Source organism: Sus scrofa, chromosome 17, assembly GCF_000003025.6.
Source record: "Sus scrofa isolate TJ Tabasco breed Duroc chromosome 17, Sscrofa11.1, whole genome shotgun sequence".
NCBI classification, from domain to species: domain Eukaryota; kingdom Metazoa; phylum Chordata; class Mammalia; order Artiodactyla; family Suidae; genus Sus; species Sus scrofa.
In genome coordinates, this window is record NC_010459.5 from 34,931,517 (window position 1) to 34,948,184 (window position 16,668).

The 16,668-nt window shown below is 43.0% G+C and overlaps 1 protein-coding gene across 1 annotated transcript; it reads right to left on the minus strand.

The window, feature by feature from the left end:
• On the minus strand, positions 7,664 to 10,841 carry DEFB129 (beta-defensin 129). The gene is made up of 2 exons (NM_001129975.1): positions 10,768 to 10,841; positions 7,664 to 8,259 (listed from the first exon to the last, which is right to left on the minus strand). The coding sequence occupies exons 1-2, from the start codon at positions 10,823 to 10,825 to the stop codon at positions 7,796 to 7,798; spliced, it is 522 nt and encodes a 173-aa protein (NP_001123447.1). The 5' UTR covers positions 10,826 to 10,841; the 3' UTR covers positions 7,664 to 7,795.

A 16,668-nucleotide genomic window follows, 5' to 3' on the forward strand; every position in this document is an offset into this window, starting at 1 on the left:
AGGCCGTGATAAGTGTAGATAACCTTCCCACCATGTTTTGCCTTGGAATCCATCTTGGCCAAAAGATGTGCAGGCAGATTGGGGGAGGGCCCCGGATCTGGTCAGGTGTGAAAGATAAAACAAGATAATTGGCCAAAGGACGGCGAAGACCCAGAACTGTCCCATAGAAGTGGTTTAAGTCATTTCTCTGGCGTGCTCTTCATTCAGGGGACATCTGCACCCTCCCTCCTTTGGGAGTGTATTAACTGCTTTATTTCTGTCTTAGGTAAATAGACAAATTCTTTGTGTGTTTTCTCACCTGTTGTGCTGTCTTTTCTTTTCTTTTCTCTTCTTTTTTTGCTTTTTAGGGCTGCACCTGCGGCACGTGGATGTTCCCAGGCTAGGGGTCTAACCAGAGCTACAGCTGCCAGCCTACGCCACAGCCACAGCAACGCCAGATCAGAGCCACATCTGCAACCTACACCACAGCTCATGGCAATGCTGGATCCTTAACCCACTGAACGAGGCCAGGGATCGAACCCGAAATCTCATGGTTCCTAGTTGGATTCATTTCCGCTGCACCACGACAGGAACTCCTTTTGTGCTGGGTTTCTAACAATAAACTTTATACTTGTTTTTACAATCTTTGCCTCCTTGAAACATTCTTGCTTTCAGCAGGGGGTGAGAGTCAGGGCAACTTTGCTTTTAGCCTCTGGATTCCTGGATTTCATCCAGGCTGCCCAGGTTCAATTCCTGAGCGAATTAAGATCTTGCTTCAGGCCATCATCCACTGCTGTCTCTCCAAAATCAGAACAATACACTGAAAGGAAAAAAAAGCCAAATTTACTCTATGATATTAATTATTTATAAAAAAATAAATAATTGTATAATCTTGTACTTATGGTTCTTCGGCTTCCTTCTTAACATTTAATATCTTAGAGTTTTTTTTCACTTCCAAAAATGTAGATCTCTATTATTCTTTTTTAATTTTATATAACTTTACATCTAGAATATACAGTACTTTAGTGAAGCCCTATTGATGGAGTTTTTTATGTTTTAATTTTGTTTTTACTTTGTATTTTATTTTTTCTAATATTTTCCTTTTACAAGCTAAATGGGAGAGATTATTTCCTATTACCTCAGATAGCTCTTCTTTTTGTGATTATGCCATCAATTCAATACATATTTTGCCTATTTACCTTAAGTAAAATATTTAAATAATTCCAAAGTCAGATCTATTTTTTTTTTTTTTTGTCTTTTGTCTTTTTAGGGTTGCACCCATGGCATATGGAGGTTCCCAGGCCAGGGGTCTAATTGGAGCTATGGCTGCTGGCCTACACCACAGCCACAGCAACGCCAGATCTGAGCCGCCTCTGCAACCTACACCACAGCTCACGGCAATGCTGGATCCTTAATCCACTGAATGAGGCCAGGGATAGAACCCACAACCTCATGGTTCCTAGTGGGATTCGTTTCCGCTGCGCCACGATGGGAACTCCTTTCCTTCCTTTTAAAAATAGCTGTATCTATAGATATTGATTCACAGACTTTGAAAAACGTATGCTTTCCAAATGAGACAGGTTGGAAGGTGGGGGTGGTGGTGGACAGGTTGGTGTGGAAATGCTATAAAATCTGGTTGTGATGATTGTTGTACAACTATAAATGCAATAAAATTCATTGAGTAATTTAAAAAACCCATAAAAATAGCTCTGTCTAGTGCTTTTGATTCTGTCTCTTCTCCCTTCCATTACTCTTTTCAACATGGAGAATTTCAGGTTACTTAAGTTTATTGAGGCCAGAACAAGACAGCAGCAAAAGCCAGAGGCAAGAACTTCATGCCTGAAGTGTGGGGACATGCCTGGGGAGAGTGCAGTGGGACAGAGCTAACTGTGTCACTTGCCTGGAGCTCCAACCTTTATTAGACTTCAAGTGAGATCAGAATCTGGGCAGTGGGCCAGTGATAAAGTAGAAATCTCTGCCAGCAGGGCAAACAGATTTGTTTAGATCTTCTGATTGGCTACTGCATAAATTTCCTGAATACTCACGGAATACCTAGAAGACTAGCTCCCAGTCTTTAAAAATACACTTCTGGGTGCTGTTGGCAAAGGTGAGGCAAAACAAGGACAGCTATGCACTGTCCCTGTGATTTTAAGTTGATACAATATATTTTATTTTATTTTTTTTTTAAGATTTTTTTTTTTTTTTGGTCTTTTTTCTATTTCTTTGGGCCGCTCCCACGGCATATGGAGGTTCCCAGGCTAGGGGTCGAATCGGAGCTGTAGCTGCTGGTCTACACCAGAGCCACAGCAACTCGGGATCCGAGCCGTGTTGACCTACACCACAGCTCACGGCAACGCCGGATTGTTAACCCACCGAGCAAGGGCAGGGACCGAACCCGCAACCTCATGGTTCCTAGTCGGATTCGTTAACCACTGCGCCACGACGGGAACTCCTGATACAATATATTTTAGAGAGGAGTTTGTTTATAATTATTCAATCTCCAAAACAAAATTAACCAAAACAAATTATGCTTGCATTCTGACTCAGAATTAACATGCATAGGAGTTCCTGTCGTGGCTCAGTGTTTAACTAACCCGACTAGCATCCATGAGGACGAGGGTTTGATCCCTGGCCTTGATCAGTGGGTTAAGGATCCGGCATTGCTGTGAGCTGTGGTGTAGGTCGCAGATGCGGCTTGGATCCCGAGTTGCTGTGGCTGTGGCGTAGGCTGGCAGCTACAGCTCTGATTCGACGCCTAGCCTGGGAACCTCCATAAGCTGTGGGTGTGGCCCTAAAAAGACAAAAATAAATAAATAAATAAGTAAAATAAAAGCAGTGTTTGAAGATTCCCACATTACTGTATTCCTTAACATGGGCCTTTACTCAGTTTTCTAATTTTACCAACATAATTGTTAGTTTGCTTTGCTTTTCTCTGATGACCAGTGAATTTGAACATCTCTTTATATGTTCTGTTGACTGTAGAGTCAACACAATCCCTATCAAAATCTGAGCAGGATGTTTTTCAGAAATTGACAAACAGATCTTATCATTTATATAGCAAGGCAAACAAAAATAAACAATTTTGAAAAAAGAACAAAGTGGGTAAACTGTCACTTGTTGATTTCAAAATTTCCTGTAAAATGATCGTCATCAAGACACTCAGCCCACAAGGGATGGAATGTAACCTCCTTCATCGGATAAAGACACTCAGTCAATAAACTAAAACCATACCGTCTATGTGTCCTCTTCTCCCTCCAAAAATCATTCCTAAAGTGATTCTTCCCCTTGAATAGTCTTTTTTTTTTTTTTTTTTTTTTTTGTCTTTTTGCCTTTTCTGGGGCCGCTCCCGAGGCATATATAGCTCCCAGGCTAGTGGTCGAATCAGAGCTGTAGCCACTGACCTACACCACAGCCACAGCAACGCGGGATCTGAGCCGCATCTGTGACCCACACCACAGCTCACGGCAACGCAAGATCCTTAACCCACCGAGCAAGGCCAGGGATCGAACCTGCAACCTCATGGTTCCTCATGGTTGGATTCGTTAACCACTGCGCCACAACAGGAACTCCAGTCCCCTTGAATAGTCTTATCCTGTCCTGTTGTTTCAATTTATTTCTTCTCTTGTCATTAAAAATCACCCATGTGGACCTCTATAAATTATTTAGTAAGATAAAGACTGACAAGTGTTATCACTCCAATTTGATAAATCCCAAAGTTCATGATGACATGGACCACAGATACGGACAAAAAAATCTCAGGACTCTGCCACCAGGGAGTCCTCTCAGAGCTGAGAGGAAGTCCTTTAAGGACTGGTCACCAATGTACCCTCCCTCCTCCCAGATTAAAACAAAATAAAGCTAAAAAAGTCAAAGCTTCTCTCTTTCTCAGAACAGTTTACATTGAGGGCTCATCATTGCAAAGCAGGAAACTATGACTCACTGGGAAAAGCTATTATGTGTGAAAGTCAAGAGGAGTCTGGCTGGACCTATGAGGGCGCTTCAGGGTGCTCCACGTGGTTGCTAACTCTGGAGGGCCTGATGGCGTCTTTGGGTGCTTCACAGAGACACACTTTTGGGTGTCAGCCCATGGAGCTGTCCTGAAAAGAAGCATTTCTGATGTTGGGCAGCAACAAATTATTCTTTGGCCTTGTTCTTCTTGCCATAGGAGGTGGAATCCCAAGGGGCTCCTTGGTGAGGCTCATCCTCCCTCTCCCACGCTTTGCCTTTTCTTACTCAGATGTTTTTCTGACCCTAAGGGGTTTCCTGGGGTCACATCCAGATGGGCTGCCAAGATCAGGAAAGGAGGCTTCTAGACAGAGCAGTGCTCAGAGGGGCGGGGCTGAATTCAAGCGCATTAAAAACAAAATTTTTTTAGGGCACACCCATGGCATATGGAAGTTCCCAGGCTAGGGGTCGAATGTAAGCTGCAGCTGCCCTTAGGCCACAGCCACAGCCACAGCCACGCAAGATCCAAGTTGTGTCTGTGACCTACCCCTCAGCTCATGGCAACACCAAATCATTAACCTACTGAGTGAGGCCAGCGGTCAAATCTACATCCTCACGGATACTAGTTGGATTTGTTACCTCTGGCCACAATGGGAACTCCTGGACTCATGAGCTTTAGATGCTCACTTAAGCATTTATTTTTCTTCGGAGCTTGGGAGATCCATGGTGAATAGAGGCATTGATTTATTTTGGAGTTTGGAGCAGTCAGCTGTGAATCCTCTGTGAAGTGGTTCTTCATAGCACCCTGGAGAAATCTCAAGAGAAGCCTCTTGCATCCTTGAACGGAGGGTACCTGAAGGGTATAAATGGTGTCTTTTCCACTTTAACTGTCAGCCCAGCTTGGCATAGGTAGGCACACTCAACCCCAGGGAGAAGAGAAAAAGGTGTGGCTCTAAGAAGGGGCCCCAGGCTCCTTCTTCCTGACCTTGGAAGAGCAGGGTGGCTGTTGCTGGAGGGTCAGATGGACTCCCCTGGAGGATCCATTAACAAACAAGAAACTGAGAGTGGACGGAAGAGAACAATGTCCCACGTGAAAGCCCAAGAGAACAAGGGTTCAGAGACCCAGAGATGGAAGGAAATGTTAAGTGCTACCCTGCACAGAGTCACATGCATTTTCTTAGAACAGTGCATGTGTTCTAGGGGTCTGGGTAAACCTAAAATGCGGGACAAATTAAAGGACCTTCTGTGTTTACATCTTAATGTATTAATTTATTTTTCACTTTATGTTGATTCTCTACCATTAGAATATAATCCCCATGGGAGTAAGACCTTATTTATCTCGTTTATTTCAGAGCTCCAAGAATTTACCTGATACATACTAGGTTCTTAATAAATAGTCAAATGAATGAACAAAAGACTGGAAATGTGAAATGAACACAGAACTGTCCTGATTTATGACATGGAAGAAAAAGGAATCATTTCTATGGCATATGACTGTGAGCCACAGAGTGTTCCAGCGTCGTATTTAAGTTCTATCATTTAGCTTTTTTTTTTTTTTTTTTCTTTTTTGGCCACATCTGTAGCATATGGAAGTTTCTGGGCCAGAAATCAAATCTGAGCCACAGCTGTGATGTATGCCATAGCCGCAGCAATACCCAATCTCTAACCCACTGCCAGGGATCGAACCAGTGCCGCCACAGAGACAAGCTGGATCATTGACCCATTGGATCACAGTGGGAACTCCATTTAATATTTTTAGCAATTATTTAAAGCAAGGAATGGTCTCTCCATTTTTCAAATAAGGAATTGGAGGCAATGCAAATTCAAGTTCCTGAGCAGAGGTCCTACAGTAAGTAGGAGGGTTCTATTACTACAATGAAAGAGGAGAACAGGAACTGGAGATTCAGCACATTTGTTACAAGGGATGTGGGGTTTCTCTAAGGAAAAGGATATTTCCCAGTGTCCTGAGAAGAGATAACAGGTGAGTTCTATGACAGGAAATGAGGACTCCAAAGAAGGTCTTAAACTTAGGTGAGCAGGAAACTTTCTCTCCTTTCTGAGGCTGGAAAAGGAAGAGGGCACTCCAATTGTGGGAAGATAAGCTGGATTTTCAAAGTTCTGGCAAACAGCTGCAGCAGGGAGGGGATCTAATGCTCACTGGGATTCTTCTGGGAACACACAAGTAGCAGGAATTCAAGTTACTCTTTTTGTGATAATTCTTTCCTGTTGTACAAACACATCGAGGGACATGTTCTAAAAGTTGCACTTGGAGTTCCCAGGTGGCTCAGTGGGTTAAGGATCTGGCATTATTACTGCTGTGGCATGGGTTTCACACCTGGCCTGGGAACCTCCACATTCCATAGATGCAGCCAGGAAAAAAAAAAAGTTACACTCTAGTATCACTGCAGGGCATTGTGGGAAAATCTTTGTCTTCCTTAGGGTGACCCTGTAGTGAAGAATCAGCAGGTTGGATTTCCCTATGGTACAGTGAGTTAAGGATCTGGTGGTGTCACTGCAGTGGCTCATGTCCCTGCTGTTGGGTGGGTTTGATTCCCGGTCTGGGAATTTCACATGCTGTAGGTGTGTCCTCCCCTCCCCCAAAAAAGGAACCAGTAGGTTAAGGAAAGGTGGTCTTTAAATTGGAGGAGGTGATGTGTACCAGAGAGGAATGGGTTAAAACACTGGACGAGGGATCTGTGTCATTGTAATGTGAGCAGTAAAATGAAGAGTGAACTGGGATATAAGGAAGTGGATTCTGGAATATAATATAATGTTTACGACTCTATTTTATGAATGAATAAACAAATGATCCTATGTGGATTAAGTGATTTGTTCAAGGTCACTCATGCCAAAACCAGCATGCTGGCCCAGGAACATTGGACCTGAATTTCTATCCTCTTAAATTCTATACCATGATTGTCAGAAATATGACTGTCTTTTCTAGATAAGCATCATCCCCTTTGCTTTTTTTTTTTTTTCTCTTTTTTCTTTTTAAGGCCAAACCTGCAGCATATGGAAGTTCCCAGGCTAGGGGTCCAATTGGAGATGCAATTGCTGGCCTACACCACAGCCACAGCAATGTCAGATCCGAGCCTCATCTTTGAACTACACCACAGCTCATGGCAATGGCGGATCCTTAACCCACTGAGCGAGGCCAGGATCGAACCCTAATCCTCATGGATAATAGTCGGATTAGTTACCACTGAACCATGACAGGAACTCCTCAAGACAAGAAAAATTTAAACATAGGTTTTTTTCCCCCTCTGCCCACTTGGGCCTCCTGCCTCCCCTCTAGTGTGCATTGTGCATCTACCTTAAGTATTAACCGGTCCTCCCTATCCCATCCTCCCACCCCCACTCCCAGAGGCAGGAACACCCTTGTACTTTTATTTTAAATGGACTCATGAGTTTAAGTTATGTTCTTCTGTAGAGAAGGTAGACTTGCCCCCTTCACATTCTATTTTGCATATTGGCCTTTCTTAGGGAAAAATCTATGAAAAAAGGAAATATGTCTGCTGCTTTCCTTACCGTTGCCCCAAGAAAAGCAACACTATATGAGAACCATAAGTCCTGTTACAGAGGCTTCCTTTGGGCCATCCATGGGCCACATTCAGTGTAGTCAGCATTCCTGGTGCTTACTCTCTCCTGGGCACGTCAACTAAAATTCTATCACTTTCCAGCTCTGTCTTCTCGGTGAGGCTCCTGTAGGAATGATAACATTATGTAAACTGTGTGTGATTAAACAGTGTTTATTGAACGATGGATGACAGAGGGAACAGTTCTTTGTCTCATTTTATAGACAGCGAAGATAGAGAGGAACTTGCTGTTTTAGGGAAGAGACCCACATCCCTGCTCATCTGCTCCCTCCAGCTCAAGTCATGCTGTCGGCAGGGTCTATGGGGGAGCTGTCTGCAGGGGGGGACTCCGTGGGTGAATCTCTTCTTTTTTTGGTGTCACTCTTGGTAGAAGTAGCGGGGTGTGTGCTCCTTCTGGAGGTCGTGGAGTTGGTGGTGGTAGAGTTCACAGTGGTGCCATTTGGGATGATGGTGGTGTTGATGCTGGCGAAAGGGTTGGTACTTTTAATTTCGGGGAGATGAGATAAAGGACGATATTTTGATGGCGTCACAACCTTGGAATTCTTGGTGATATTTTTCTTGGCGACCTCTTCAAGTGTGCGGATCATTTCATTTTGCAGGTAGCTTTTTATCAATTGAATCCCTTTTGGTCCAATACAACACTTTTTCTTTTTGCATTTATCTATCTCTTTTTCATTCACGGCACAGTGGTCTTTGCATCTCCCCAAACCCATTACACATCTTCCCAAGCCAAAGTATTCTGCACAAAGAGAAAACCAACGCCCTATGGTGAGTAACTAGAAGTGATGTTAAAACTGTTGGAGCGAGAGGAACAGAGTTAGAGGGAGTGTGCTGATGCTAAAATTTAAGGGTAGTGGTTAGGGATGTTGATGGAGGCAACTGGCCGGCCAAGAGGGTCTTGGCACACCTCCGAAATCCAAAATAAATATCTGGTCTCCCTTCACTAAGTTATTTCAAAATCTGGGGCCCGTAGAGGAAAGAAGAAAAGGGAACTGAGTTATTCGCTTCCGTATAAGATTTTAAGCCTCCCGTACAGCACCTTAGACACAATCTCTCTCCATGATCCTATGGAACATCAACAAGAGTAAAATCTGCCATAAAACTAATCTAAGAAAGGATTTCCAAAGAGAATCAATAGGACGCTCAGAAGTTCTGGCTTCTTGCCAAATCTGGCGGGCATAACTTCACCCTCCTGGATAATCGCTAGACTTGTGGTTCCTGGGGCATGATGTTCTATCATTTTCAGCCTCTCTGGACACTATGTCCCTCAGAAGTCTTATTCTTTTTTTTTTTTTTGTCTTTTGTCTTTTGTTGTTGTTGCTATTTCTTGGGCCGCTCCCGCGGCATATGGAGGTTCCCAGGCTAGGGGTTGAATCGGAGCTGTAGCCACCGGCCTACGCCAGAGCCACAGCAACGCGGGATCCGAGCCGCGTCTGCAACCTACACCACAGCTCACGGCAACGCCGGATCGTTAACCCACTGAGCAAGGGCAGGGACCGAACCCGCCACCTCATGGTTCCTAGTCGGATTCGTTAACCACTGCGCCACGACGGGAACTCCCCCTCAGAAGTCTTATTCTTTTTTTTTTTTTTTTTTTTTTGCTTTTTAGGGCTGCACCTGTGGCATATGGAGGTTCCCAGGCTAGGGGTCCAATCGGAGCTACAGCCACCAGCCTATGCCACAGGCACAGCATCATCAGATCTGAGCCGCGTCTGCAGCCAATACCACAGTTCAAGGCAACACCAGATCTTTAACCCACTGAGCGAAGTCAGGGATCCAACCCGCAACCTCATGGTTCCTCGTCGGATTAGTTCCCTCTGCGCCACAATAGGAACCCAGGAGTCTTATTCATGATCATAGCTTTAACTTCACTTCTCTGAAGAGAGCTCCCACGTTGTTATCTATGTCTTGAAATACGCTGCTTAGTTTAGTGTTTCATCTTAATCTGCTGGATGATTTTTCCATCCCAATGTTTCATCTTTTTTTCCCCCCAAATCAAGAGACTTCTCTCCTACTCAACAATTCAACCGATTTTCCATAAATCATGAGAGATTTATGTAGCACCTAATGTTCATATACATTTCAATATTGTTTCTCACCATAAAACACAATAAAATTCCTATATTTCAAGCAGCTACAGAGTTCCCGTCATGGCTCAGTGGTTAATGAATCTGACTAGTATCCATGAGGATGCAGGTTTGATCCCTGGTCTCACTCAGTGGGTTAAGGATCCTACTTAAGAGCTGGTGAACTGTGGTGTAGGTTGCAGACACGGCTTGGATCTGGTGGTGCTGTGGCTGTGGTGTAGACTGGTGGCTACAGCTCGGATTTGACCCCTAGCCTGGGAATCTCCATATGCCACAGGTGTGGCCCTGAAAAGCCCAAAAAAAAAAAAAAAATCAAGCAGTTACATTGATTAAATCTACTATCTGAGGTGGAATTCGAGGCTCAAGGTGGCTAACTGACTTCACCCAAGACAACTCAGCCATGCTTGCTTATATTACAGCCCTTCTCTTAGGGTTCCAAGATAAGAAAATTAGAAACCTCTTTATTCTTTGATTTTCCCTTCCTTGACTCATCGCCAATTATTCCGAATATATGGGTGGTTCTTTATTCTGAAACAGATCTCAATGCTTCTGTCTTCTTTTCAAAAAACAATGGCCAATCCTCTGATTTAGCCTTTTGCCACTATGTATTCCTGGATGCTCTTATAGGTAATTTGGGGGTTTCCAAGAAGACAAGGACAGAGAACTGATGAAACTTTGTAAAAATCTGAAAAAGTTGAGATGGAGAGCATAGACCTGTTTATTAGATCCTAAGAAGAAAATTTTTTGAGCATAAGGGTAAAGACTTTCTCCTTATCATACTAAAGTATAAACCAATAGGAGCTTCTACTTCAAGAGATGGTTTAAATTAGAAATAGAGCAAGAATGAAGTATATTTGGGCTGAATCCCAGATGGCTATGTAGATGGCAGGAAGACTGTTTTATACGTTGGATAGTTTCTGATTACACAAACAATACCCTGCTTTTCCTGTAGCTTCCTGTGCGTCCCCATCAGATGTAGTTTGGGGTTGGAGCCTATGGGGATATGTGGGGGATGGTGCATGACTGATTCAATAGGTAAATTTTCAGCTGTATCATTGGGCATCTCAGCTTCCAGCATCTATTTGGGTTCCCATTATCATGGACAGCCAAATCCCTGCGTCCTCACACCAATTCCTCTTAAACCCAGGATGCCACATTACCTGTGTTCACCTGGTACTGTAGCATGAGGCTGGCAAAGATAGGAAAAAGGAGCTTCATGGCTGGGTACCAGAGAGGAAGCCTTGGATCTGGGTTCGTGTTCTTGAGCTCCAGCCTTTATTGGTGTCTTCATGGCCTTAGGCTATGAGCAGTGAGGTGCAGCCAAAGCTCAGAGCGACTATTTTCTATGATTCTGTTTGAGAACAGCCTTTCCTGAACACCTCGTGCAACAAATTTCCTGTTCTTGATCTTGGGCTGAGGGTGGGGATGGGATATAAGATACATAAGATATGAAAGAAAATACAAACCATTTGCATCTCTCCTTTTTTTTTTTTTTTTTTTTTTTGGTCTTTTTGCCTTTTCTAGCGCCATGCTGGTGGCATATGGAGGTTCCCAGGCTAGGGGTCTAATCAGAGCTGTAGCCGAAAGCCTATGCCATAGCCACAGCAATGCAGGATCTGAGCCACGACTGCGACCTACACCACAGCTCACGGCAATGCCAGATCCTTAACCCACTGAGCAAGGCCAGGGATCGAACCCGAAACCTCATGGTTCCTAGTCAGATTCGTTCACCACTGCGCCACGACTGGAACTCTGCATCTCTCCTTCTTAAGTGCATTCAGGGTGAGAGTAATATATCTGCTTCACTATTTGAGAGCCTGATTTTCCTAAGGCACTTAGTGTATGAGATGCAGAAGAGCAGAACTTGCTGTTACCATAGACTCTTGGAGGATAGAGACTGTCTTTTTTGTACTGATATCTCCAGTGGCCAGCATGGGCACTGAATTAACATAAGAACACAATACATATTTGTTGGATGAGTTTGTGGGAGGCAGTTCTTGGCATAACTTTAACTTCTTTTAAAAAATTTGATTTATAATTAACATGTATTATATTTTTTAGGTATATATTATAATGATTCAATATTTATAACATCCTCAGAAGTGAACTTGCTGGATTATAAGGTAATTCTTTTTTTTTAAATTGTCAATAGTCTTTAATTCCCATAATGCTAAATTGAAAACTGAAACAATATTATAAACAAAAGTTACAAAGTGGGGATTAGTAGTTCTGATGATCCATTTGATTACCCATCTTTATTGGTAAGATTTTTTTTTTTTTTTTGCTATTTCTTGGGCCGCTCCCGCGGCATATGGAGGTTCCCAGGCCAGGGGTCGAATCGGAGCTGTAGCCACCGGCCTAGCCAGAGCCACAGCAACGCGGGATGCGAGCCGAGTCTGCAACCTACACCACAGCTCACGGCAACGCCGGATCGTTAACCCACTGAGCAAGGGCAGGGACCGAACCCGCAACCTCATGGTTCCTAGTCGGCGCCACGACGGGAACTCCTCTCCTCACTTTTTATATCCTTGCCAGCACCTATCTCATCTTCTTGATGATAGACATTCTAACAGGTATGAGGTGATAGCTCATTGTGGTTTTGATTTGCCTTTTTCTGATGATTAGTGATACTGAATGTCTTTTTATGTATCTTTTGGCCATCTGTATGTCTTTTTTTTTTTTTTTTTTTTGGTCTTTTTAGGGCTGCGCTCTCAGCATGTGGAGGTTTCCAGGCTAGGGGTTGAATCGGAGCTACAGCTGCCGGCCTACACCACAGCCACAGCATCGCCAGATCCTGGCCGTGTCTGCAATCTATACCACAGCTCATGGCCATGCCGGATCCTTAAACCACTGAGCGAGGCTAGGGATTGAACCCGAAACCTCATGGTTCCTAGTTGGATTCATTTCCACTGTGCCATAATGGGAACTCCCATCTGTATGTCTTCTTTGGAAAAATATCTGTTCAGATCCTCTGCCTATTTTTAATTAATTTTTTTGTTATTGAACTATGTGAGTTCTTTATATATTTTGGATATTAACACTTTAAATATTTGATTTGCAAATATTTCCTTCCATTTGGTTACTTTTTCACTTTTTTTTTTTTTTTTTTTTTTTTGTCTTTTCTAGGGTCGCTCCCGCAGCATATGGATGTTCCCAGACTAGGGGTTGAATCGGAGCTGTAGCCATCGACCACAGCCACAGCCACAGCCACGCAGGATCTGAGCCGCATCTGCGACCTACACCATAGCTCACAGCAACGCCGGATCCTTAACCCGCTGAGCGAGACCAGGGATCTATCCCGCAACCTCATGGTTCCGTTGGATTCATTAACCACTGAGCCACGACGGGAACTCCACTTTTTGATGATATTCTTTGCTGTGCAGAATCTTTTTAGTCTGTTGTACTCCTACTTGTTTATTTTTTATTTTTTTGTCTTTTTGCCTTTTCTTGAGCCGATCCCGTAGCATATGGAGGTTCCCAGGCTAGGGGTCGAATCAGAGCTGTAGCAGCTGACCTACACCACAGCCACAGCAACTTGGTATCCGAGCTGCGTCTGCAACCCACACCACAGCTCATGGCAACGCTGGATCCTTAACCCACCGAACAAGGCCAGGGATCGAACCCACAACCTCATGGTTCCTAGTTGGATTCGTTAACCACTGCACCACGACGAGAACTCCTGTTTATTTTTGCTTTTAGTGTTAAATCCAAAAAATCATTGCCAAGACTCATGGCCACGCTGGATCCTTTTTCCACCCAGTAAGGAGATTACTGTTTTATTCTAGGAGTTTTATGGTTTTAGGTTTTACATTCAAGTCTTTAATTCATTTTGAGTTAATTTTTGTGTTTGAGGTAAGATAATGGTCCAGGATCATCCTTTTCCATATGGCTGTCCAGTTTTCTCAACACTATCAATGAAAGAAAATGTCCTTTCCCCATTGTATATTCTTGACTCCTTTGTTATAAATTAATTGACCATATAAGCGTTGTTTTATCTTTAGGCTTTCTATTCTTTCAGTTCAATTGATCTATGTGTCTGTTTTTTATGCCAATATATGGTTTTGATTTCTATAGCTTTGTGGTACAGTTTGAAATCAGGAAATGTGATACCTCCAGCTTTGTTCTTTGTCAATATTGTTTTTTCTGTGTGTGTGTGTTTTTTGCCATGCCTGTGGCATGCAGAAATTCTGGGGATCAGCGATTGAACCTGTACCACAGCAGTGACTCAAGGCACAGCAGTGACTCAAGGCACAGCAGTGACAATGCTGGATCCTTAACCTACTGCACCATCTGGGAACTCCTATAGGGTCTTTTGTGGTTACATAAAGATTTTAGGATTGCTTATTCTAGTTCTGTGAAAAAAGTCGGAATTTTTACAGGGACTGCATTAAATCTGTAAATTTCTGCAAATTGGTTAGTATGGACATTTTAATAATACTAATTCTTCTAATCCATGAGCATGACATATCTTTTCATTTATTTGTGTCTTCAATTTTTTTCATCAATGTCATAGTTTTCAGTGCACACATTTGTCATCTCCTTGATTAAATTTATTCCTAAGAATTTAATTTTTTGGAGTACTTGTCAATGGGGTTGTTTTACTACTTTCTCTTTCTGATAGTTCATTAGTAGTGTACAGAAGCAACAGATTTTCTTATACTGATTTTATATCCTGCATTTTACTGAGTTTATTAGTTCTACCTTTTTTTTTTGGTGGAGGCTTTATGGTTTTAAAAAAATATATATCATGTCATATGCAAATTGTGACAGTTTTATTTCTTCCTTTTTGATAGGGGATGACTTTTATTTCTTTTTCTTAATTATTTACTCTGGTTACAATTTTGGGTAATATGTTAAATAAAAGTGGCAAGAGTGGGCATTCTTCTCTTCTTTCTGATCTTAGAGGAAAAACTTTCAACTTTTTATCATTGAGTATGATGTAAGTTGTGGGCTTGTCATATATGGCTTTTCTTACACCGAGGTCCATTACCTCCACACACACTTTTTTGAGAGTTTGTGGAATTTGAAATGTTGAATTTTATCAAATGCTTTTTCTACACCTATTAAGATGATTGCATTATTTTTGTCCTTTATTTTGTTAATGTGGCTTATCATATAGATTGACCTGTGGATGTTGAACCATCCTTGCATCTCTGGAGTAAATCCCACTTGATCATAGTTTATAATTCTTTAAATGGATGGTTGAATTTGTTTTGCTAATATTTTATTGGGAATTTTTGCATCTATGTTCATCAGCGTTATTCTTATGGTGTCCTTGTCTGATTTTGGTATCAGGGTAATGCTAGTCTCATAAACTAAGTTTGGAGGTATTCCCTATCTTCTCTTCTTGGAAGAGTTTGAGAAGGATTGGTATGAATTTTTCTTCAGATGTTTGATAAAATTTTTTTTATACAATGATTCTTATTTTTTTCATTACGGCTGGTTTACAGTGTTCTGTCAATTTTCTGCTATACAGCATGGTGACCCAGTTACACATACATGTATAGATTCCTTTTTCTCACGTTACCATACTCCATCATAAGTGACTAGATATTGGATGTTTGCTAAAATTTGACAGTGGAACCATCTGGTCTTGGGCTTTTGTTTGTTGGGGGATTTTTTTTTTTTTTGTCTTTTTAGGGCTGCACCCATGGCACACAGAAGTTCCCAGGCTGGGGGTCGAATTGGAGCTGTAGCCACCAGCCTACACCACAGCCACAGCAACACCAGATCCAAGCTTCATCTGAGACTTACACCACAGCTCAGAGTAACACTGGATTCTTTTTTTTTTTTTTTTTTTTGGCTTTTTGCTATTTCTTGGGCCGCTCCCGCGGCATATGGAGGTTCCCAGGCTAGGGGTCTAATTGGAGCTGTAGCCGCCAGCTTACGCCAGAGCCACAGTAACGCGGGATGCGAGCCGCGTCTGCAACCTACACCACAGCTCACGGCAACGCCGGATCGTTAACCCACTGAGCAAGGGCAGGGACTGAACCCGCAACCTCATGGTTCCTAGTCGGATTCGTTAACCACTGCGCCACGACGGGAACTCCTAACACTGGATTCTTAACCCACTGAGCGGGGCCAGGGATTGAACCCTTGTTCTCATGGATACTGGTCAGGTTTGTTACTGCTGCACAAATGGGAATTCAAGGAGGATTTTTGATTACTGACTCAATTTCCGTACTAATCGATCAGCTCAGATTTATTTATTTATTTATATTGTTTTTTTGGCCATGCTCCTGGCATGCGGAAGCTGTACACAACCATGGAGCCCAGTCAGCAATCCTGCTTGACTGCAGAGCCCAGCCAGCAGCCCCACCAGAGAACTCAACCCACATCCCAGCCTAACTGTGGAACTCACCAGTGGGCCCACCTAAGGCACTCAGCTACCAGCATTACCCAAGTTCACAGCCCTGGCAGCAGTTCCACCCAACCAGAGACCCTGGCAGCAGGCCCCACCTTTCAGTGGATGATATGAGCTAGTTCATCCAAAACCCCATGTGAAGGTCTTTCCATGCCAAGTAAACCTATAAGGGACTGGAAGAGCTGACTGCTTCCTGGAATGCATAGACACAAATGCAAGGATACTGGGATCACAAAGAATCAGGGAAACATGCTACCACCAAGGAAACTAATATAACTCCAATAACTGACTTTTTAAAATGGAGATCTGGGAGTTCCCATTGTGGCTCAGTGGTAACGAACCCGATTAGTATCCATGAGGATGCTGGTTTGACCCCTGGCCTCACTCAGTGGGTTTAGTATCCAGCATTGCTGTTAGCTGTGGTGTAGGTCTCAGACGCAGCTTAGATCCTGCGTTGCTGTGGCTGTGACGTAGGCCAGCATCTGCAGCTCTGATTTGACCCCTAGCCTGGGACCTTCCATATACCACAGGTGTGGCCCTGTTAAAAAAAAAAAAAAAAAAAAAAAAAAAAGCTAAATAAATAAGTAAATAAATAAAAAAAAATAAAGATCCATGCACTGACAAAGAATTCAGAAGAATCCTCTTAACGAAGCTTGGAGAACTGTAAGAACCATGGTTGGCTATGAATAATTGCAGG

Coding starts and splice junctions, on each gene's coding strand:
- DEFB129 (NM_001129975.1), bottom strand. CDS start 10,825: ATGAAGCTCCTTTTTCCTATCTTTGCCAGCCTCATGCTACAGTACCAG. Junction 8,260..10,767: donor ACAGTACCAGGTGAACACAG/GTAATGTGGCAT, acceptor CTCTTTGTGCAG/AATACTTTGGCTTGGGAAGA.